At 39.1% G+C, this 23,856-nt stretch overlaps 1 protein-coding gene and 1 non-coding gene across 2 annotated transcripts; one reads left to right on the forward strand and one right to left on the reverse strand.

The window, feature by feature from the left end:
- On the reverse strand, nt 1–23,358 carry Tbc1d15-17 (TBC1 domain family member 15/17). The gene is made up of 11 exons (XM_076118776.1): nt 23,161–23,358; nt 19,073–19,265; nt 12,331–12,750; nt 11,634–11,805; nt 9,696–9,792; nt 8,479–8,642; nt 7,734–7,986; nt 6,282–6,469; nt 5,731–5,857; nt 4,363–5,447; nt 1–2,923 (listed from the first exon to the last, which is right to left on the reverse strand). Exons 1-10 carry the CDS (start codon nt 23,203–23,205, stop codon nt 5,178–5,180), a joined length of 1,929 nt encoding a protein of 642 aa, XP_075974891.1. The 5' UTR covers nt 23,206–23,358; the 3' UTR covers nt 1–2,923; nt 4,363–5,177.
- Nucleotides 9,284–9,355, forward strand: TRNAD-GUC (transfer RNA aspartic acid (anticodon GUC)). The gene has a single exon. It is a non-coding gene; the product is annotated as a tRNA-Asp (tRNA).
- Nucleotides 23,359–23,856: the final 498 nt, after the last annotated feature.

Genomic DNA, 23,856 nt, shown 5'->3' on the forward strand with positions numbered 1-23,856 from the left:
TGCAGGTACAGAAACTTTAATAAAATTATGAATATAATTTTACATAAACGGAAATTAATTACAAACAATGAATTAAATCGAAACGACGGCACATAGGCACATAACTAGCTTACTCAATACGATTTAAAACGAAACTTACAAATCACGAATATTATATAACGCGGCAAATAACTTTGTGTGCCTGAATATAGGCGTAAGTCGCTGCAAGGGCGAGAAAAAAAGTTATTTATAAGTGGAGTACAAGTGATAGATCTATAATTAGTGTTGTAAAAATGAGCGCTGAGCGTCGAGCGTTAAGCGCTGAGTCGACGCTGTTGAGCGTTTTAGACTTGAGCGTTAAACGCTTGAGCGCTTAAGGCTTGCGAGCGTTGAGAGTTTAGACTTTCAGGCTCGAGTTATGCGCTCAAGCGTTCAAGCGTTGTAATGTTTAAATTCATAATTCTATGAAGTCGTTGTTGGATCACATGCAACATTTTCGAATTGTAAATAAATTAAACAAATCCGTAAATGATGTATAATTACGAAATTAAATGAATACTCTTCACTGATAAAAACGGATCTTACAGAAATAGCTACTATATTAGATCCACGTTTTAATAATAATAATTTTATGAATAAAAGCAATGCGATACCATTAAGAAAATTAAAACAAATGTATCAAAATAAATATTGATAGATGAAGATAGGATAGAAAATCAAGAACCTGAAATTCAGACCAGAAATTCATTATTTTCTTCAATGTATAAACAACAATCCAACAACACAGATGTGATGTTGTGGTGGAAAAATAAGCAATCTACATTGCTAAACTTAACTAACCTGGCATTCGAAATTTTATCTGTTCCAAGCGCGAGTGTGCCAAGCGAAGTGGCATTTTCGAAAACTGGCCTTATCATAACTAAAAGAAGGAACAGACTTAGTAACAAAAATATACGGACCAGTATGGGTCTTTCTTCATGGTATTGTTTAAATATTTTTCTATTATAATATAGAAAATATCACTAAAAATTATATTATTTCAATTATACTATTTTTCTTACATTTTACCTAGCTATGTAATCTAAGCGCGCGCTCAAACCCGAGCTATAACGCTCAAGCCACTGCTTGAGCGTCGAGCGCTTCAGTTGAGTCCCGACTTGAGCATTAGCAATCTGCTTAAGCGTCGACTCAAGCGTTTAAGCGCCGACTCGAGCTTTTTTACAACACTATCTATAATACGTAACAACAATGTCCTTCTATTCCGTCACCTGCACTCCGTTACTAAGACGCAGTTTCAACACATCTGGATAACTTTTAAGATAGCTTTTCAGTCTAATTTTTTTACAGCTTCATACATATGCTGTCACTTTATCTCGGATATAGGTTATCTGACACTTGTTCTAGAACTGTAGAAATGACCCTACGCCCCGGTTTAATAAACACTTCTAAATGTTTATATGATAGCTTATCAGGTTCAACTTTGACCGATCTTTTCAATCATTTTGTCACTTTATCCAGCAGATAATTTAACTATCATTTATGCATAAACGGTGAAACTAGCCCTTAATCTCTTACTTCCTCGCAGCGATTTGCATCTATACTATGGCACACAAAATTATTCGGCGCGTGATTTATTTGATATAATAAAATTGACATTATATAACAGCAAGTGATTATTGACTCCTATTGAAAGAAAAGCACCATATAAGGCAGTTACTGTTTATATATTATTGCTTATATAATATGGACTTTTATACAATGTATAATGGCACTTTTTGATATCCAATTGTTTTGAGATATATTTTAAAGGACATATTTAAATTTGGTTACAGGGTCCGAGAATTTAGGGCAAGTTAAGTATTTGTATGAAATGACAAATAATTATTTTTTCATTCTGTTAATAAACAACTCCCGCACTAAGAATTGCTCTTGTGTCACGGGGTCTTTTACAAAGAACACACAAAGTAGGTACAGACTCGAAACAAATATTTGTGGTTCGCACAAATAAGTGCTCCGTCTAGGAATTGAACCTACGATCCCTCGACGCAATTGTAGCGGTAACCACGTTAACCACTGTGCCACGGAGGTTGTCAAATTAGTACAACTATAGGGATTTTGAACTAATCTTGAAGAAATGAGGCACATTAAAATAAAGATAGGTTAAGATTTGAAGAATTTTAGGTGGGAATTGTAAGACTAATTTCAATACAAAACAACTATTGTATATCCTTTTCTATCTTAACTTGTATGTGCTAAGAAGGAAAGAGAGAGCAATAGTTCGATAGTTTTTTTATAATAGGTAATGATAAGAATAGGAGCCAAACTTACATATTATATTTCTTAAAGCGTGTATTATAAAAATATAAAAAATATCACTCTATTTGCAGTCTGTTCTTCATCATATAACTGGTTATGTGGACAGGGAAGGTGTGGTGTTGCTATAGTAAATTAAAAATAATGTTGCCATTTAGAATTTCCAATTCTGACAATATTTAATTGTTCTGTCTCGAGTTTTAAAAACTTTTGTGTGTGTCATAAACAAAAACAAGTTTATAATTTTATCGATGAATGAAATATATTATTTCCATTAAATTGAGAACAGCCTTGTTTGTAATTAATTTACTAAGCTAGCACTTCAGTTCGCTATTTTAACAAGATTTCAATAATTAGTAATTTATTGCAACTAGAAGACTTTATAATATAGTCTAGAAATAATAATGCAAGTTTCGTTATTTATCACAATCCGCTCACTAAAAAAGATTTTTTCAAACATAGGGACAGACGCGGGAAAGCGACTTTGCTATATACTATGTTGGAATATATTATATACTTTCCTTGTCCACATAACCCGCTATATAAATATGTACATACGTCGTTAGGCAAGTAATGCCCACACAGTTTTCGTAACTATTTGTATTTGTAATCCGTTACATTCGAGCGTATCCTGAAATAGAAAAATACATATTTTAATATATTTGTTTACTCTATACTAAAGTCTAATATGTAGCATTATTTGATATTAAAACTAGGTTATAAAAGTGTTCCGTCTCTTTTTACAGTATTAGAAATTTAATAAGTAAGAGAGAGAGGAAAACACTGTCTATTTTTAGTAAGTAGGATAGTTTACTTATTTGTATTCTTATTTTATCTTGCTATAAGAATCTGTCACATTTAATTTGGACTAAAAATATTTTCTTCTTTAACTTTAACTTATTACTTTAATGGATTCTAGAAAACTTATAACCATTCATATGTTAGTATATAACTACCTTTACCAAAGCTTAAAGGCCTATATTAAAGGGACTGTGGTCATGTACTAAAAACAGTAAAAAATAATAAACACGCTCTAAAAATCTTTAATTATCTGTTTAGAAGCTCTAAACTTTAAAGTGACAAATTCTTAAAGCAAAATTAATTTTAACAGTAGCAACACTGCAACATGCATATATATTTTAAACATAATAATAATAATATTTGGTTCAAACAATATCTTATATTTACAAGTATATTATTTTAGGGTGCAACCTTATCCAATAAAAGTGCAGTTATTATAGGAAAAGAATAACAAGCAAATATACATAATATACTTCATTCGATGGTTTTTCATGAATTCGTGGCGTCATTATTAGCATCCATGCCTCCTGAATTTCAGGCAAATGCAGGTTTTTTTCTATATTTACTACAGTTAATCACATAATGAAATATCAAATTCCTAAACAAGTTTTACGCCTTAAGTAAAGATTTCGAATAACTGAAGAAAACTCATATAAAAAAACGCAATTGAATAGATAAACTGCCGCTAAATGTACTCAGAAACCGGGGGTCATTCATTTAGGTCAAATATTGACACTTATTAAGATATAATTTCAATTTGCCTCCTTATTCAACATTGTTAGGTATGTGAAATATATGTGTATTATTATGAATAATTTGCACTTCTAAAATTGGAAATTCTTGCTAAATTTCTACGCAATCACGTATGTATAATTTAATATTTTCATTTCCGTCATTTTTGTTATAAAAAAACTGTGTAGGTTATAAAGAATTCACTGCAATTATGTAAATAACAAAGTACTAAAGCCAGCTTATACAAGACCAAGAAAATACCATGGTTTTACTTTCCAATAGCCCTGAATAGAATAGGCCGCTTTAATTTTCATTACTAAAACATCACTCAAACTTAACTGGCTTACTCGAGCTTTTAACCGCCACTCAAATTTAAGTAACACTCAAGTCTCGTGCTGTCATTGTTACGTTAACATGTGTTGTAGCAATCGATATAACTTAAAATTGAATGCCACTTGAGTATTCACTAAACTACTTTTTAACTAGTAATACTATGATATAAATGTATTTTCAAGTCAATTAACACGAGTTATTTACCATTGTTTGCTTGACGTTTCGGCCCAAGTCGCATTGCTTGTCGCAAGTTGACTCGCCAATGAAACCTGCGCCGAAAGTTCAAAGTCATGGCTTGAATTTAAGTGTGAGTTTTAAGTGCTACTTAAATTTGAGTGAGGTTTATAATCTGGCAGTATGTACGTCAGGATCAAATCGCTTAGAAATGCAATAGTATAAAAATAGTGTATCTATTTATGTATAATATTATGTATTATGTATAGTGCGTATATGTTAGCAAACTACTGAAATACTTGTGTTAGCCAGTTCGGAATCACTTTGAGAGCGTATTAATATCAATCAATATAAATTTTGTGGAGTTTCTTTATGACGTTCTCAAACAAATTTATTAAGAAACTACATTGGGACTAAAAGTAAACTTTTCTGATCTACATTTAGCAAACAACCGAGAAAATAATTGATTCTTTTGCCTTTCTTTTACTTCAACAAGGAACTAATTTGATCTACAAATTAAAATTAGGAATTAGTATAAACTAATTATGTGTCAAAATTTCGATGAAAAATATTAGTTTCTACGTAAAATTTTAAATAAGTGCGTATACGTGCGACTACGTATACATCACAACAATCACACTTCTTAAAACCAGCAATAAAAGTTTAATATTTCAGATTATTTATGATTTTCGTACTAAGAAAAAAAGCACTATAGGTATAGTCATTATACTATTCATCTAAATATACTCTAATCAAGCCTTACAGTACAAATGCACTCACAACTACCAATCACAGCCTCAAAATGACTCCAAACTACTAAATACATAAAACAGATAATCACCAAATCAGAAATTCATATCTAAGCCTATTTGATACATAACTTCTTCCCTGTCCGGTCCGAACATGTTGTCTGTCGTACCATTCTCTCTCTGCGACGTGGACGCCTGTTCCTCAGGGTCTGAGTGGGTTGAGGTCGATATGTTGAGGGTCGGAAGACCTATGATGATGCGGATCTGGTCTGTAAGGTGAGGTGCTGATACTATTTGGTGGTAGATGCCTTCCGCTGTGGATAGTATTTTGTCTACGTCTAGGCACATTGATAGGTCGTTTACGTGCTGGAAAGAAAAAACATTCATTTTTTTCTTATATCGATAAATGAAACATATTGATTTGAATTATTAAATAATATAATTGTTAACTTAATTATTTTGTTACTTTAAGTTTTACGCATTTAATTTTTTTCTAGTTTATTATTGGTAGGTATTTTGAAAAACTTGTCATGATTGTGTAGTTTTAGTTTTTAAACTGTCGTGGTTTTAAACGTAGGGCAGCAAATAAGGTACCGTAAACCTTTAATTCTCAAGTTTATTTATTATTGTATAGTAAAGTAATACTTACTTTCAATATTTCAGTAAAACCATAATCTTTACTGATAAGAACATCTTTTTCTGAGTCGAGTATGGCAACACATATTAATAAGTGGAAATTTGCACATGGCAACCCTGTCCATAGAACTTCCCATAGCCTGCAAAAAATAACAAAACATTTATGATCACATCAAGTAAACATCAAAATTATAGAATTGACACAAAATTATTTTAACCTGGTAACTTGCTTTACTAGAGATATGTTATTGAAATTTCTTGTCTTACGCTTACCAAAGGTATGTTTAGTTACTTAAAGGTTTGCGCGAAAGGCTATTTCGCATGCCTGTCCAGATTATAAAGGTTAATATTAGATTAGCTATATTAAAAGAAACAGCTTTAAATCCATACTAATATTATAAATGCGAAAGTAACTGTCTGTCTGTCTTTTACTCAGTCACGCCTAAACTACTGAACCGAGAAAGGGCATAGGCTACTTTTTACCCCGGGAAAATGACGCATAATGGGAAAATTAAGGTGGCGGACGAAGTCGCGGGTAAAAGCTAATTGTAAATAAATGGTTACCTCATAATATCTCTATGTGAGAACTCTCGCTTGAACCACACAAGGAGCCATCGGAAGCAGAAGTACATGTTGCCGGAGTCCTTCTGCGCTAGGTGCTGTGCGAGCGCGGGGCTCGCGAATGTTAGCAGTTGTTGCAGCTGGGATAGTTGGTGCTTCATGCCTGCCTGGTCCATGTCGAAGTTTGATGCCTGGGTGAGACAAATGGAACACATTAAATAATAAATATGATTATGTCTGTTGCTATAGGAAATGGTGGTATTTTTTTGTTCATCGTGGGAGGGCCTGTAAGTGTTATCGTGTTAAGGAAATTATAGGACATATTTATGAAAGGTATTAGAAAATGACAAATGAAAAAAATATGCCTATGGTAAAAGCAGTTTCACAATCAGATCCATAAAGTCAACAAGCATCAGAAGATGTCAATTTAATTGGTAGATATATACTGGTTCAACCAGAATTTATTATTAAGACATTTTATATGAAATAGTGCGGAGGGTGTCTTAGGGCTACCAGACACAACCTGGGCAAAGCCACCAGTACCACACCACTTGCTCGAATGCCAGAAATGAATTGACGCCGGCAAGCCGCGTAACCCGACCGCGCCGGCCCACACCGGCCCTGTCGCTGAAACTATGTGTAAAAGCCTTTAAGAAGTGGAAGATCTTATGTTGGAGGCGTCTTGCAGCCTAGGGGGCTCCGACAAAATATGAGAGTATGAGTATACTAACAATCTTGTCCATAAAGCCAACGAAACACCAGAAGCTGTCGACTTCGTTGGTGAGCAGCAGCAGCAGCGGCGCGAGTATATCACTCATGCCCTGCACGTAGCCGAGGTCGAAGTTGTACATGACGTACGTCATCAGTATGTCTTGTAGCACTAGTCACTTACCAGCGTGACGTCACGAATGACGTAATGGGACTAACACACGACTCGTGAGTCAATTACCGAGACATTTTTAATGTGAGCGACGGGGATGTCGCTAGAGCCGATAGGGGGGTTCTTAGAGCCAAGAAAGGGTGGCCTTAGGAGGCAGTAGGGGGGTTGTAGAGCCGAGGGGGGGGTAGCTTGGTGGTGGGGTTGTGTACTCACAATTTTGTCCATAAAGCCGACAAAACACCAGAAGCTGTCGACTTCGTTGGTGAGCAGCAGCAGCAGCGGCGCGAGTATATCACTCATGCCCTGCACGTAGCCGAGGTCGAAGTTGTACATGACGTACGTCATCAGTATGTCTTGTAGCACTAGTCACTTACCAGCGTGACGTCACGAATGACGTAATGGGACTAACACACGACTCGTGAGTCAATTACCGAGACATTTTTAATGTGAGCGACGGGGATGTCGCTAGAGCCGATAGGGGGGTTCTTAGAGCCAAGAAAGGGTGGCCTTAGGAGGCAGTAGGGGGGTTGTAGAGCCGAGGGGGGGGTAGCTTGGTGGTGGGGTTGTGTACTCACAATTTTGTCCATAAAGCCGACAAAACACCAGAAGCTGTCGACTTCGTTGGTGAGCAGCAGCAGCAGCGGCGCGAGTATATCACTCATGCCCTGCACGTAGCCGAGGTCGAAGTTGTACATGACGTACGTCATCAGTATGTCTTGTAGCACTAACAAGTTCGGGTTGTTGTCGCCCGCGAAGAACGGGTGCGTACGGTCTGTGCGGTTCACGTCTTTTTCTACCAGGCTTTTTCTGTCTCTGTATTCTGAAAACCTGAAAATGAAAATAAGATGAATGATGAATAAAAGGTGATCAAATATCCATAAGGTATACCTGCTTTAAAATGGAAAGAAAAAGTCTAAAGCCAGTATCAATCTTTTAACGATAAACATTATCTCTCTTTTTAGTAACATCTACTATTCACAATGCAAAAAAAGAATAAAAAACTATCTTCATGGTCCCAGAACGGAAGCCAAGACCTCGTGATCAACAGCCGCATAGACTACTACGCACACTACTCTCCTAAAATAAATTCTTTAATACCAATACGGGAACTAACGCGTACATACATATAACCTCAGAATGCCTGACATTCCGCCGCAGGTTACACTGACTGTGGCTGCAGGCTGGCTGCCTAAATTAAATAAAAATTGTTAATGGACTCATACCGACCGCCGGAGATAGGCTACAATGGAAATCTTTGGGGGAGGCCTTTGCCCAGCAGTGGGACGATACGGGCTTATAATAATAATAATGGACTCATACCTAGCCTCTTGCCCCTCAGTCATAGACCTCCACTGCAGCTTCATTGAGAAGTATTCTTCTGTTCGTTTCTTCTGCAACGCTCTAAGTTCTGCGTGCGTCATGTTCCACGGGTAATAGTCTAGCAGGTACTTCCATACTGAGTGCCTTATTGAGTGGGCTACACCCTAGAAGGAAGAAGATTTAAGAATAAGTTAGTTCATATACGAAAGTACATCTACAATCTTAGTAAATAAATACTTAAAATAATAATTTTATATGTACAAACGAAAAAAAATAAAGGAGTTTAATTATATATAATTAAAATAAGGCATCATAAAATATCTCCGCATCGCCGTCCCCGGGTAACGTGCCCAGAAGGCTGGCAGCATTGCCACGTTGAATGGCAATGCTTATTCTTTGCCCTAAGTAAAGGCCAGCCCTCTGGTCACGTGTCGTCCTGACTATTCGGCGGAAAATTTCATAGAATAAGTACAATTTATTTTATTTATTTATTACTAGACTTTTATTAACTCGGTTTAAAAATTTTCAGATCATTTAAGCCGTTTAGAAGTAAAAACAAATTATTACACAATTGACATTCAATTATATCAAAGGTGAAAACCGCATCCAGTCATTTCCCATACTATTTTTATATTCAAAATAAACAACGAATGTTCGTATGAATAAGTTATCGTTCTTTCGTACACAAACTGTGATATAACATTATATCAGAGTAATTTAATTTGAATAATTTATTCAGTACGTCTTGATGTTATTATTCAAACAACTTAACAAGTGGTTACCAATTTCGCACTGATGTAACAAGTCTTCGGTAGTATAGTGGTCAGTATCCCCGCCTGTCACGCGGGAGACCGGGGTTCGATTCCCCGCCGGAGAGATTCTTTTTGTCAATTATTTTTCACTTTTTAACCAATTTCATACAAAATATGGCATTTCTGACTTTTAACGTTGAAATTGGACTCATATAATTTTTGTTACTTACTTTATTTTACTTACATCTTTGACAGTCGTTAACAGTAGCCAGAAGCTTGAAAGTCTGACAACCAGTCTTACCGAAGGGTATCGTGTTATCCCAGGTAACTGGGTTGCGGAGGTCAGATAGGCAGTCGCTCCATTTAAAACACTGGTATTCAGATGCATCCAGAGAGACTGGAAGCCGACTCCAACATAGCTTGGAAGAAAGGCTGATATACATATATATACTTTAGTTTACTTACTCCTCTAAATATGAGTTGTCTGACGCCTTCCACTTCTGTCACTCTGCCTTGTGTGTCCTGTAGCCCTTCCCATTTCTCTGTAGATAGTGGAGTACCCCTGGAACAAATAAATATAAATTAATTAAGAAATATTTTTGCTGCAATATGCTTACCCCCTTTTAAATGGGACTAAAATGTATAATGGGTGTATTTCATACACTTGTGCATATACTTTTGGGTATAACAGAGTGATATTATGTATGTATATTTTAGTCTTCTGGAAACTTCTAAATACCTACTTACAATGTGAGTACTATGACTAAGGTGCAGCGCAGACGGCACACTTTTTGTGTGCGATCGAGTCTGCAGAATATCATGATAGACATTTAAAAAGAAAAATGTGGGATGAAGTGTGCTGTATTGTTTATTCCGCTCCTGTTTGGACATGTATGAGTCTAAAGAAAAAACAAAATACGGTAAGTTTAAGTTTTTAATAGACTTTACCACATTAGTACACAGACTCGATCGCACAAAAAGTGTGCCGTCTGCGCTGCACCTAAGAATAGAAAAGAATCTTCTGGGGCACAGGAATGTCAGTGAAGAAGACAACAGTTACAATACTTTTCGAATTCGGTGTGAGATGACAGCTGGCCTCACTGGGCCCATACAAAATAAGGATTATACAGAGTGTCCCATAACTAAATCAACGTCAAGCCAAAGATGAAAGATGGGCAAAAAGTGTTTTTTAACGAAAAAAGTATAGTAGAAAAAATATGTCCTTTAAAAAAATAGTGAATATCAACATCAACACCCTGCAATGATTTTTCAAGTAGGTACTAAACCTACAAATACAAAGTAGTACTATTTAGTAACTAATCCACAATAATAATAATTTGTGGGATATGCATATTTGGAAGTACATGAAATTTTAATGTATTAAACAGTAACCATTGTATGATGCGATTGCTAATAATAATAATCTTAACCACATCAAGCGCTAGAAACGTCATTTTACAATAAACTTATAGATAAGTTATAAGTTTGATAGATAATGTAACAATGAACTAACTCAATGGACACACTATCTTTTTGCAAAAGGTGACATGAGTCATAAGATAACTGCGATAAGCACTACAATTATTTACTATTTATATATATTTTATTTATTTTATTAATATTATAAATTGCGAAAGTTTCTGAGGGTGGGTGTATGTATATTTGTTACTCTGTCTATAAAAAACTACTTGACGGATTTGAATGAAATTGAAAACGGTACGTACTAAGATGAAGCTATTTTTGATAAAAATAATAGAGAAATATTCTTAAATTAAAAGTCAAAGACAATGACATCAGATTATGATCAAAATAGCATACTTTTTAAAAATAGATTTGTTTTATATGAGAATTTTCTTTGAGTTTCCAAAAATTTTAAATGTTCATTGTCGCGGACCTAACGTACCTTAGGTACTATCTAGTGAATTCAATCTTTTATTTAATATATTATGCAGTGATAATATCTAAATTGTGTAACATTGACGTAAATGCAGTTACTATTCTTTTTATTTATTTACACAAAGAATCGCCCAGAACTCATCTTGCTGCATTTTAAGTAATGCTTACAAAATCTCTTGAATCTCCTCTCCACTTCCTAGCGCAATTACTGAGCAACAACTTTTTACCCAACCCGAGATTTGAACCCACGGCCGGGTTTTTGCATAGCAGTCGTATCTATCGACCTTAATAAATATAAATAACTAGCGACCAGCCTCGTTTTCGCCTGGTTAAAAGTTTAAACAGTCATTTTACAAAAAAAACTTTCCTCTTGACTCACCCCATCTATTAAAAAAATACACTATCAAAATCCATTGCGCTGTTTGAACGATCTAAGCATACAAACATACAGACATAGGAACAGACGCGGGAAGCGACTTTGCTTTATAATATGTAGTAATTAGTTACCTAGGTATACTGGGACGCGGTGGTAACGTAGGCTTTACGCTGATGACTTCATATTCATCATTCCTTGTCACTGTAGTCGCTTCCTCCATATTGCTCATGCTTTTAGTCAGTAAGTCTGCAACTTCTTCCGACACGTCACGTTTGCCGTTCATCGCTTCGTTGCCGTAGTATACTGGAAACATACAAATTAAACTTTAATATGTGACGTAATATGCCCGGTATATAGCAATAGGTTCGCCCTCTACCTTACATGGGACTAACATTGATAATGACGGAACATGAGTGTATTTCATAAACCTCTGGTTACTTACACCTTTGGGTATAACAGGCGAGATACTATGTTTGTATATTTGTAGTGTTAAAAAGAAGGAATGAAATATTTTGGCAACAGGATTGAAGTGACGCCATTTATGGAACGAGCTGGTTTATTGATTGTTTTGACCGAGATTCCGCAAGCGTAGTTTCATTTTCTGGTAGCATGTTTTCTTTCTCGAGATAATTTATCACTCTGCATTAAACAGACAGAAAGGGTACTTTCATTTGCTTTCCATTAAGCGCAAAACATACCAGAAATTAACAAAAAAAACAGTTTAGATTAACGCAATAAACATGGACAAAGGTTTGTTCCAACGATTTTACTTAATAAGAAATGAGGCATGCATTTAGATAAACTGAAAAACCCAAAATAAATACTAACCAATATCAGTCAACTTAGAAAACGCCTCCATAGTGGTCTCATAAGGCCTCTGCTTAAAATTCGACACTAAATTCCAGACCACATCTGTCGTATTTTCCGTAAAGATATCCAGTTCAGCAAAAGACCTGTTTAGAACTTGTGCTTCATTATTAGGTTCTACAACCACATATGTGTTTCTATCGTGCCTAGTCTTTGCTGTTTTGACATGGTTCTTGAGGTAAGCTACAAAGATTTCTGCGTTTCCATGCTGGAAGTAAAACGTGGTCTGCCAAACTCCCGGCTTTGTTGAGAACTGCATTTGTTGGTTGTTACGAGTTATTCTGAAGGTCTTTAAATCTTCGAGAGGTATTTTGATGATGCGTGCGCGCAGTGACGCGTAGTCTGATGTTATGTTGCCGCTGAGTGTTCTTTGGCGACGACCTGGGGGAACGAGTTTATGAAAACTATGTTGGAAATATCCTAAAGGCTACATTTTTTGTAATTTAAGAAGATACTATGGAAGAATTTGATACTCTCCATCAAAAATTAATGCCGTAGGGCTAAAATAGGGTACTTACAAGTTAAAATAGACCTTGATCACGAATTTTACGTAAACGATTATCTACCAAATATCAGAAGTCCATAACAGAAGCAGACACATTTTTGGAGAATTGACCTATGCATTTTAACAACACATGGGGCGGGGATGTGCATATGCTTTTGCAGTTTGAATAATCACGACATGCTTCTCGCTTGCTTTTCACACGCTTGCCTGCACAGACGCATGGTAGCATAAGTACAAACCCCTCATAGTGCCTCCATCAGAAGCACTGTGAGAGCGAGGTCTTAGGGGAGAGCGCAACAGTCGTGAAGATCCCTAAGGCAAGTCCAGTAGTTATCCTTCCCGTGGTTGCTTGCCCTGTTATTGGTCCAGTTCCCTCAGAAATGGATATAACCGAAACTACTGGGCGCCTATCGCAAGGATGCTGAGGTCACACCTTTGCGAGTTCATCATCTTACAGTCAAGATGGTGGATAGAATTGACCTCCTGCGTGTTTGTGCCGTGCGCGGGAACCCGTAAGGAGTGGATGAAAGAATCCTGGGGGTTGAGCTGAATGTCAGCTGCGGCTGGCAGGAGGCAACACGCCTCTTTGGTCTGGATTTCCTCCGACACGGGCGGTCAAGGGCTAGCCACCTGCGATCAAGCGGCTGAAGCATCCGGTCAGACGGTTGCTGGCGAGTTTCCTGGAGTGATGGAGTCGGCAGACGGCGGAGCAGAACCTCTCGCAGGTTGTGGTAACAGGTGAGTTGTTTTTGCACCGTTTAGTCTCGTCGGCGACGCACTTCGGGGAGCTATATCGGTCCGGTAGCCTTGGTGCTATAAAGCATCCCCACATGAGGGCTCCGAGGAGGGTGAGGAGCCGGACTGACGAATCAATAATCAAACAAAGGTATGGATAATCTAAATAACCAAACCCAATCCAGTGCGAAAGCACCTAATGCGCAAAGCGCAAAGCCAACTGAGGGCGTCAGCGGAGGCGAAAGCGACTCGTGTTGCTGGACCGAGGTGTCTCGCAAGAGAACCTGTGGGCTGCCACGACAAGCTGGAGCCAAAGCCAACCCCAAAGTTGGGTCAAGAGCGGAGGGGAAGCCCGAAAGGCAAACCGAACGGGCCACAACAGGCCCGAACGGTGTCGACAAGGCGACCCAACCTCCGGCGTATGAAAGTGCCCCAGGGAGCAGTGGCGGGAGTTTCCAGAGCGGAAGGACCGGGGTGGCCTCTAGGGGCCCCCGTGGGCCACCGACCTCTGACCCCAATACCAAACCCAGAGGCACGCAGGAGGGTCCTAGCGCTTCAGCACAAAGGCGTAATCGTCGGCTGAGGAAGCTGCAGGCGCTCCAGAGCAGCAGCGATGCACCTACCAAACGTGCAAGAGAGGTAAGCGACGGGTCACTAGAGCAAGCCCGGGAGGCCAAAAAGCCAAAAACCCAGGGCTCCTACCGAGACGTCGTTGCAGCCAGCCTCAGGATGGCGGTCATCCTTGAAGGGTATCCTGAAAGGAAGATGACCATCAAGGAAGGACACAAAGTGCAGGACCTGATGTTCGACCGGCTGATGGCAATGACCGGTCCGCCGCCCCTCGTCAACATGGGCAACATCGTGTCCGGGGCACTGTTCTTCACCTGCGCCGATGAGACCTCAGCGAAATGGTTGAAGGAGCTCACCGGCTCAAAGGTAGGTGAGGACAAAACTATAAGGGTAGTGGCAGCAAAAGACCTACCGAAGCCGGTCAAAATGGCCTGGAAATCGCGCGCCGCGTCCGAAAAGGACAACAGGCGGGTGCTGATGCTGGTGGAGAAGATGAACCCGGGCCTGAAAACACAGGAGTGGCGAGTCATCGACACCCAAAATGACGAGTTCACCGTGCGCAGAATCGTCATGATGGACAAGGACTCGGCCGAGTTCATCAAAGCCCGGGACTACAGGCTACCCACCGGCATCGACTTCAGCATATTTAAGCTGCTGGAAGATGCCTCCCCGGTGGCCAGTACTTCAGGGGAGGAGCAACGAGAGCCGCCTGAGGAAGGAGACCCTCCCGCCTCAACGGCAGTGACGGAGCCTGCGAACCCACCTCAGCGCCCCATGACCCCCGGAGCCCCGCCATCCCCAGTGTCAACCATTGGCACTGAGGACCTTTTTGGGGAAATGCGGAACCTGGCGCTTGAGGAGGACGCACTCCTAGAACCGTCTCCCGACAGCGAGGCGGGCGGCGACGCATAGTTGCCCCCCCCCCCACCTCCTTCTCCAAAATGAGCCCCCAATCAACCATCAACATGGAGGGTTTAAGGTATGTTCAAATTAACCTACAGCACAACAAGGCGGCTACGGCCCTTCTGGCACGAGCCCTAAAAGAAGGCAAATTCGACATTGCCCTCATACAAGAACCCTACATATATAAAGGGGAAATCAAAGGATTAGACGACACTGGAGGAACAATATGGAACTCCAGAAACTCTAATAACGGTATGAGAACGTGCATATACACCAGAAATGGCGTAAATGCATGGCCTCTGCACGACTTCTGCTACAGGGATCTGACGGCAGTCAAGATCAACACAGGGGGAAAAGATAGCAGCAAGACTATCATCTCTGCCGCTGTCTACCTTCCCTATGAGGAACCTAACCCGATCCCAACACAACTTGAAGGTCTGGTTAACCACAGCATCCAGCACAAGATGGACATCATTATTGGATGCGATGCAAATGCTCACCACGTGATCTGGGGCAGCTCGGACACCAATAGAAGGGGAGAAAAAGTACTGGAATATCTGGTAAGTTCTCCTTTACAATTACTCAACCGAGGAAACAGCCCTACCTTCGTCAATGCGCGGAGAGGTGAGGTAATAGATATAACCCTAGCCACTAACACTGCTAGCAATCATATCGCTAACTGGCATGTATCAAATGAAATCTCGCTTTCAGATCATAGATATATATGCTTCAACTATGGGACGACTCGCGTAGACACAGCTACGATCAGAAGGAATCCCAAACACACGGACTGGGTTAACTATAGCAAAGATCTAAAGATCTTGCTAGGTGACCCGAAGTGCAAGCTCAATTCTACCCTGGATATAGAACTTGAAGCAGACCGGTTATCGAAAACGATCACACAGGCCTGGACGGATAACTGCCCGGCAAAAGAAATTAAACCCAAAAAAGTCCCTTGGTGGAACAAGGAACTAGAGGCTCTAAAACGTGAAACCAGAATCGCCTTTAATAGAGCTAAGGCCCGAAATGACTACAGTGACTATTCAAAAAAGCTAACTGAATATCACAAAGCTGTAAGGAAAAGCAAGCGCAAATCCTGGACCGATCATTGCGGCCTAATAAGCTCGCTTCCAGAAAGCATGAGACTGACCAAAGCACTATCGCTGGCCAAAGAGAGCCCGCTCACCAGTATCAAAAACAAAGACGGGAAACTCACAGAATCTGGGGAAGAAACGCTACGCATTATGGCTACCGAACACTTCCCAGGTTCAACTATCATCAACATAATGACAGATGAAGATATAACGCATAGCGAAGTAAATCTCATCAAGACGTCAAGGGCTGAATGGAACACAGCCAGGAAAATAGTAGATGGGAACCTTCTGAAATGGGCAATTGACAGCTTCAAGCCCTACAAATCACCAGGACCAGATGGCATATACCCCATACTCCTACAAAAAGGCAGCAATGTGTTAATACCACACTTGGTGCGTATTTACAGAGCTTGCCTAGCCTATGGCCATATACCAAAACTATGGTCAAAAGTGAAAGTAGTATACCTGCCCAAACCAGGAAAAACAAACTACGAAGATGTTAGGTCATATCGACCCATCAGCCTTACATCGTTTCTACTTAAAACGATCGAAAAGCTGATTGACAAACATATAAGAGACGGACCTTTAAGAAACAATCCACTCCATGTTAGGCAATGTGCTTATCAACAAGGGAAATCGACCGAAACAGCTCTTCATCTAGTGATAGAACGAGCAGAGGCAGCACTGGAAAGCAAAGAAATATGCGTGGCAACCTTTATAGATATAGAAGGGGCCTTCGACAGAACCACCTTCGAAGCTATTCAAGATGCTGCTATAAAACATGGTGTGAACCCAACCATCTGCAGATGGATCGGGAAAATGCTGCAAAACCGAGTTATCAGTTCCACGTTAGCTGGCGATACCATCCACGTCAAAACAACCAGAGGCTGCCCACAGGGAGGGGTGCTGTCACCTCTGCTGTGGAGCCTAGTGGTCGATTCGCTAATGAAAGAACTGAACACAGGGCCATTCTACACGGTAGGTTACGCAGATGACCTAGCCATTATGGTCAACGGAAAAATTCCGACGATCGTCTCGCAGTTGTCACAAGAAGCGATCAAAATAGCAGAAAGATGGAGCAGAGATAACCACCTATCCATCAACCCTAGTAAAACCACCGCGATGTACTTTACTAGGAAAAGAGACCTCAAAAACTTCAAAAGCCTAAAGATGGCCGGAGAAGAACTACAATGGTCGACACAGGTCAAATACTTAGGACTAATACTGGACAAAGATCTGACCTGGAAAAAACACCAGGAGCATATAACCAACAAATCCCTAAGAATTTTTGGCATGCTCAGGAGGGCCTATGGCAAAACATGGGGACTCCAACCAAAGGTACTATACTGGATCTACACAATGATGATCCTACCCATCATCAAGTATGGAAGTGTAGTATGGTGGCCAAGAACCAATAAAGAGACATGCAAGAAAGCGCTCAGCACAATCCAAAGGGTTGCCTGCATGTCTATAACAGGTGCCTTCAGAACAACACCAACGGCAGCAATGGAAACCTTACTTGGAATCACTCCATTGCACCTTACAGTCCAAAGAGAGGCAATCAATGCGCTGAAAAGACTCAAAGATGCAAACCTCGGGACAAGGAAGATGATGATGTGCAACCATACAAACATGGGCATAAAACCTCATCTAAAAGAGATGCTAGATATGAACTCTGACAAAATACAGACAATACTAGTCACTCACAGAAACTTTAAGATGACGATTCCGACGAGAGAAGAATGGAGTCAAGGTCTCTACACACAAACCAAATCGAGACAGATATGGTACACCGATGGCTCCAAAATGCAGAACGGCACAGGAGCAGGCGTCCACTCGGAGGACTGCAGCATAAGTACTAGCCTAGGCAGATATGCTTCAGTCTTCCAAGCAGAAGTACACGCAATCATCGAATGCACCCAAGAGATTATAAAACGAGATACAAAAAATCGCGACATTTATATACTCAGCGACAGTCAAGCAGCTATTAAAGCTCTTTGCTGTTCTAAGGTCAATTCGGGACTTGTACTGAATTGCATAAAGAACCTGAACAAGGTAGGTCGTACAAACAACGTTAGGCTAGTTTGGGTACCAGGCCACGCGGGCATAGATGGGAATGAGAAAGCTGATGAACTTGCACGGAAAGGATCAGAATCACTCCCAATAGGTCCAGAACCAATAATTGGACTACCTGATGCGACAGTCAAACTGGCAATAACCAACTTCACCAGGGACCAGCATCTGAAAGAATGGAAAGCCATATCTGGACTAACCCATTCGAAACTGTTCATAAATAACGTCAACAAAAGCTGGAGTAATAACCTAATAAACCTCAGCAAAGACAGCATCAAGAAAATACTTGGTGCTTTCACAGGACACTACGGCACGAACTACATGTTAAACAAAATAGGAGCCATAGATGACCCCAAATGCAGGCACTGCAATGAAGAAGCAGAAACCATGAAACACATACTGTGCGAGTGTGATGCTTTAGGAAGGAAAAGAATGGATCTTCTAGGATGCGGTTACCCTAAACCAGAAGACTACAGGCTGCTTCCGGTGGGGTGCATAGCAAAACTGATAAGTTTTGCCCTGCCCCCCAACGTCTAGAGTAGCAAAGGAGGGGGTGACACAAAGGATCAGGAATGGTCGAAGTGTCAGCCAGGCATTAACTGGCACCCCCACCCCTAAGATAAGATAAGATAAACAACACATTAATTGCTAATCGTACGCGACTTTTCAACAGTCTCACCCACAATTTCATCAAACGATATATTGAAGCTTCACATCAGGCTAAAAACTAAGCATCCCACACGAAAGCGGCAAAATTCAGCCCCAACCCTACCCCAAGCTTAAATATATTAACAAATACCTTTAGCAAAAGACATGGATATACCAATAGTGTTGACGACGGCCCACTCCTGGTCCTGTGTGTCGGAGTCTATGGTGATGAGGTCGTTGGGCCTCCACTCAATGGTCTTGGAGCCGTCCTGGTTCTGCACGATGCAGAGCATCCCGATGCTGTTGAGGTCTGTGACTGGACGGCCGAGGCAAACCTTGAGGAGGACTCCATCTTGGGTGAACAGGTCCTGTGGAGGAAGGTCAGTTTTGTTGATGGTGACTTGACTGGTATAGTCGTAGATAGTTGAAAAGTATCCATAGTTGTTTACACAGAAACTGTTTAGAGAATATGATTTCTACTTTGGTCTCATAAGGAATTTTCTTTCATTTTACTTTGTACAGTTCCTAAAAAGATGCAAATTTCCGTTTGATATTTACTTTACGAAATAAGGTCTCTAAAATGATATAGTTTTATATCCAACTGGTGACTGGTGTAACAAACGTTTTCGGAAAACGATAATTTTGAGGGGACAATCAACGCGACGGATTTTGAATTGCTTACACGATGACACGCGGTTAGGAATTTAGTGACTCTGTGCTCATAATACGCAGTTTGCAATATAATAGCCATGGCTGTTAACGATTAACGACGAAATTTAACGACTGTTTAGTATATTTATTCATGTGTCAATAATTGATAGCTTCCGTTAGCGCAGTGGTTAAGGTGCTCGCCACGTCACCACTAATGTGTCGGGACTAGTCGGGAGGTTGTGGGTTCGATTCCCACGCGCGACAAATATCTACGTAATCTTCAAATTGTTGATCCAGCTCTGGTTGTATTTTTATGTACGATGTTTGTATGTCTGTCAAAATCCTCGCGTTACAAGAACAATTCTCAGAGCTACAGTTACATTGTCTTTGAGTCATAATTTTACTAAAATTAATCTATCTAAATATAAAATCTATTGCTATTTTTAGTAAACACGCGATGATAACGCTATCGATTTTGTGTCTACCTGTCAAGGCCAGCACAACACTGATATCAAATTATACTATTTTTATTCTTTCTCAACCACTCTGATGGGAATTACCTATCACTGAGTTGATACGTCATACAACTAGTGAGTCGAGAAATTGCTTATATCTAGTTTTCGTACGCAGATTTATACAAGTATACTTGAGTGGCTAGGTCCAGCTTTAAAAATGGCCTAGACTTCTGTATAAAACTCTTCCATTACTGAGGGACTCATAGACAATGCACATCCAAAACGACTACACATAGGAAGCAAGATGGAGAGAAGAAGGAGAAATTATTCAGGACCTTGAATAAGTTCTCGCTGTTTTTTGTAAGATGACGTTGCGGCACTCTGAGCCTGAAATTTCGTATGGTGACGAATCACCAAAGTAGTGCTATATGTAAACTCAAATTATAGTAGCATAAAATTTACCACAGTGTCAACTACATATTTATTTGCATTTTGTGAAAATGTGTACTTTTGTGCCAAATAAAGTGTTTTTGCGGGGAATTTTATTGCACTGCTTTATTCAGAAAAAATCTGCAGCAGAAGCACACAGAATTCTCGTTGAGACATATGGTGACAATGCTTTGTCGAATACAACGTGCAGAGACTGGTTTAGGCGCTTTAAAAGTAATGATTTTGACCTTGAAGACAAAGAGCGTTCTGGAGCGCCGACAAAATTTGAAGACAAAGAATTGGAGGCATTGCTTGAAGAAGATCCATGTCAGACATTACTAGAGCTTGGGAAAACGTTACAAGTAGATGCGTCAACAGTTTCAAAACGTTTAAAAGCGTTAGGAATGATCCAAAAGCAAGGACATTGGGTGCCGTATGAGTTGAAGCCGAGAGACGTAGAGCGACGTTTTCTCATGTGTGAATTGTTGCTTGAACGACAAAAGAGAAAAGGTTTTCTGCACCGTATCGTCACTGGGGATGAAAAGTGGATTCACTACGACAATCCAAAGCGAAAAAAATCTTGGGGTATGCCGGGTCACGCATCAACATCGTCGCCTAAACCAAATATCCATGGTTCTAAGCTTCTTCTCTGCATTTGGTGGGATCAGCGGGGCGTAATTTATTATGAGCTGCTTAAACCTAATGAAACTATCACGGGAGATCGCTATCGACTTCAGTTGATGCGTTTGAGTCACGCTCTGAAAGAAAAGCGGCCACTATATGAGCAGAGACACGACAAAGTGATTTTGTTACATGATAATGCTCGGCCACATGTGGCAAAACCAGTCAAAACTTACCTGGACACACTTAAATGGGAAGTTCTACCCCACCCGCCGTATTCACCGGACATAGCCCCCTCCGATTACCACTTGTTTCGGTCGATGGCGCACGGTTTACGCGAACAGCGCTTCCATTCTTTTGAAGAAACCGAAAAATGGCTTGATTCATGGATTGCCTCGAAAGATGAGTCATTTTTCCGACGGGGGATTCAATTGCTACCAGAAAGATGGGAGAAAGTGGTCGCTAATGATGGACAATACTTTGAGTAATGTCATTGTAAGCATTGTATTTTAAATAAAAAATTTTTGAAAACAAAAAAACAGCGAGAACTTATTCAAGGTCCTAATCATATGTATGAAGATTTCTTAAGAAGTGTAGAGGAGCACTAAAAGAGGACTTTTGGAAATTGCGCCCAGAAGGAGATAAAAAGGGAAAACCTCTTATAGGAAAGATCAGCAGTAAAAAAACAGTGTCAATGGGAAAACTAAAGTCCACACATACAAAGTCAGGGGCTAAATAAGCTAAGATCTAAGAAATGTAAAGTACATAAAGAAATGTAGATTTTGAATTGCAATACTTAAGATTCTTTTAAAATTCAGTCAATATTATATCTATACCTTTTGATAAAGTTTATTGAGCCGTTAACAACTTTTTCTCAATGCAAGTTACTTTTTATCAAACAAGAAACAGTCTTTAAAAGCAAAATAGTGAATAGTTCCAACACTTTTTATACTATTAGCCCAATTATCCAACTTATCAAAGGTCAAATCATTTATTCTTTTTAAATTCCAAAGTTCAGCTGCGATCAACAGTTTTTTACAACTATAATACTGTCTGGCTTTTGAACAACAGGTTGTTATTACAGATGTTATCTTTTTATCTACATGTGAAACAAACAATATAGTGTAGGTATCTATTTCCTGCAATCATATGAACATAAAAATATTATGCTTTTGTTTCCATGAGAGCAGATTTTAAATGCCATGTTTAGTTTAAAAATGTTGGATATTTCTGTGTTTTGGTGGGTTTGCAAGGGTTTCCTCCTTATTAAGGGAGGAGGTATGTTTTGTTTCCAACTTGCTTACTGTTTACAAAATAATTTGAAATAAACCACAAATTATTTCGACAGCTTAGATTAGGTATTTCTTTGGTGAAATGAGAAAACTTAACAGGTTCACAAGTGTTTAACTTAACATGCTATCGAAGAAGTTGTTGAAATTTTGTAAGTACATTTAAAAGGTACCTAGATAGATACATTGATAATAGAATTTGGCTGACATAAATGGAGATTAACAAAAATACAGATAACATATAGACATACCCATTATAGATTTAAATAATACAAATTAAAAGTTCAATGACACTTTTCAAATTAATAGTTTACAACAATGTTGTTTACTTATATTGTATGCAACTTGGCAGTACTCTGATACATGTGTAAAAATAAATATATTGAAACATAATATTGCAAAACCAATCTGATCATAATAATAACAGCTGTTATTATGACTCAACAATACAAATAAATGATTAGCATCATAATATTTGTTTAACACAAGTAGCTAAGGAGGGTAAGTTGATATCTCAAACGTGCATTTTATTTATAGAAAAGCAAACCGCAAGGCAGTAAATGCGTCGGAAAACATAAATTTTAGACGTAAACACGTTCTAGGTCTCTGGAACGCGCCAGGCGCGGCTAATTAGCGCTCATGAGACCACCAATTGGACATAACAATTTAAGCATTTACTCTCATGACGCAACTGTCTGTCCTTGAGAAAAAACATGTAATTATAATGTTGTTTACTAATACACAATTGTTAAACATCGTGTGCGAGCAAAGGTCATAGCGTACGACAGACAAAGAATAAATAAACAATAAAAACTCACTTTACACTGCTCAGGAATATCTTCGACCGAACTTGATTCCGACATTTTGAGCACGGGACACGTGGAAAAGGGAATTAAACTCTGGATTATACGATTATACGTGCAATATAAAAACTACGCCATATTTTTCAAGGATTTCCTGTTCAAAATAAATAAATACGCTCAACTTCGATACACAATAGTGTGACTGAGTGTTGCAAGTGTATGATTTTTATCAACTTAATTTTGGGGAACTGTCAAAACGCATGATACAGCAAATACTATTATGAAAATTTCCAATGTCACGTTTATATGTTATTCCAAAGCTTATTATTTTTATAACTCTAGCAAAATTATTACTTCTAATCAATTTATTTGTTTATTGAAGAACAATGTCTATTTTTCTCAAATCGTATTCCCACAATACCAGGTAAAATATTTAACGGAATAACTTGGCAGCACTGGTCTAAACATACGTCAAAGCGTTCCTTCACACGCAAAAGTAATAGATTTATAGAGTGATGCAGGTAAAGCTTAACGTATCATTATTATCTATATGGGTAGCTTTTAATATCAAAACTCTGGAAATGTTATACAAATAGAGATCTAGTAATTGTACGTAGTGCTCAAGTTGAATTGCACAGAACTACAAGATTTTTACATAATTAAGTTTGGAGCTTCCTAATTTTTGGAGCGACCCGAGAATCGAGCTCGCTC

The sequence above is a fragment of the Anticarsia gemmatalis genome, chromosome 9 (assembly GCF_050436995.1).
Source record: "Anticarsia gemmatalis isolate Benzon Research Colony breed Stoneville strain chromosome 9, ilAntGemm2 primary, whole genome shotgun sequence".
Lineage (NCBI taxonomy): Eukaryota > Metazoa > Arthropoda > Insecta > Lepidoptera > Erebidae > Anticarsia > Anticarsia gemmatalis.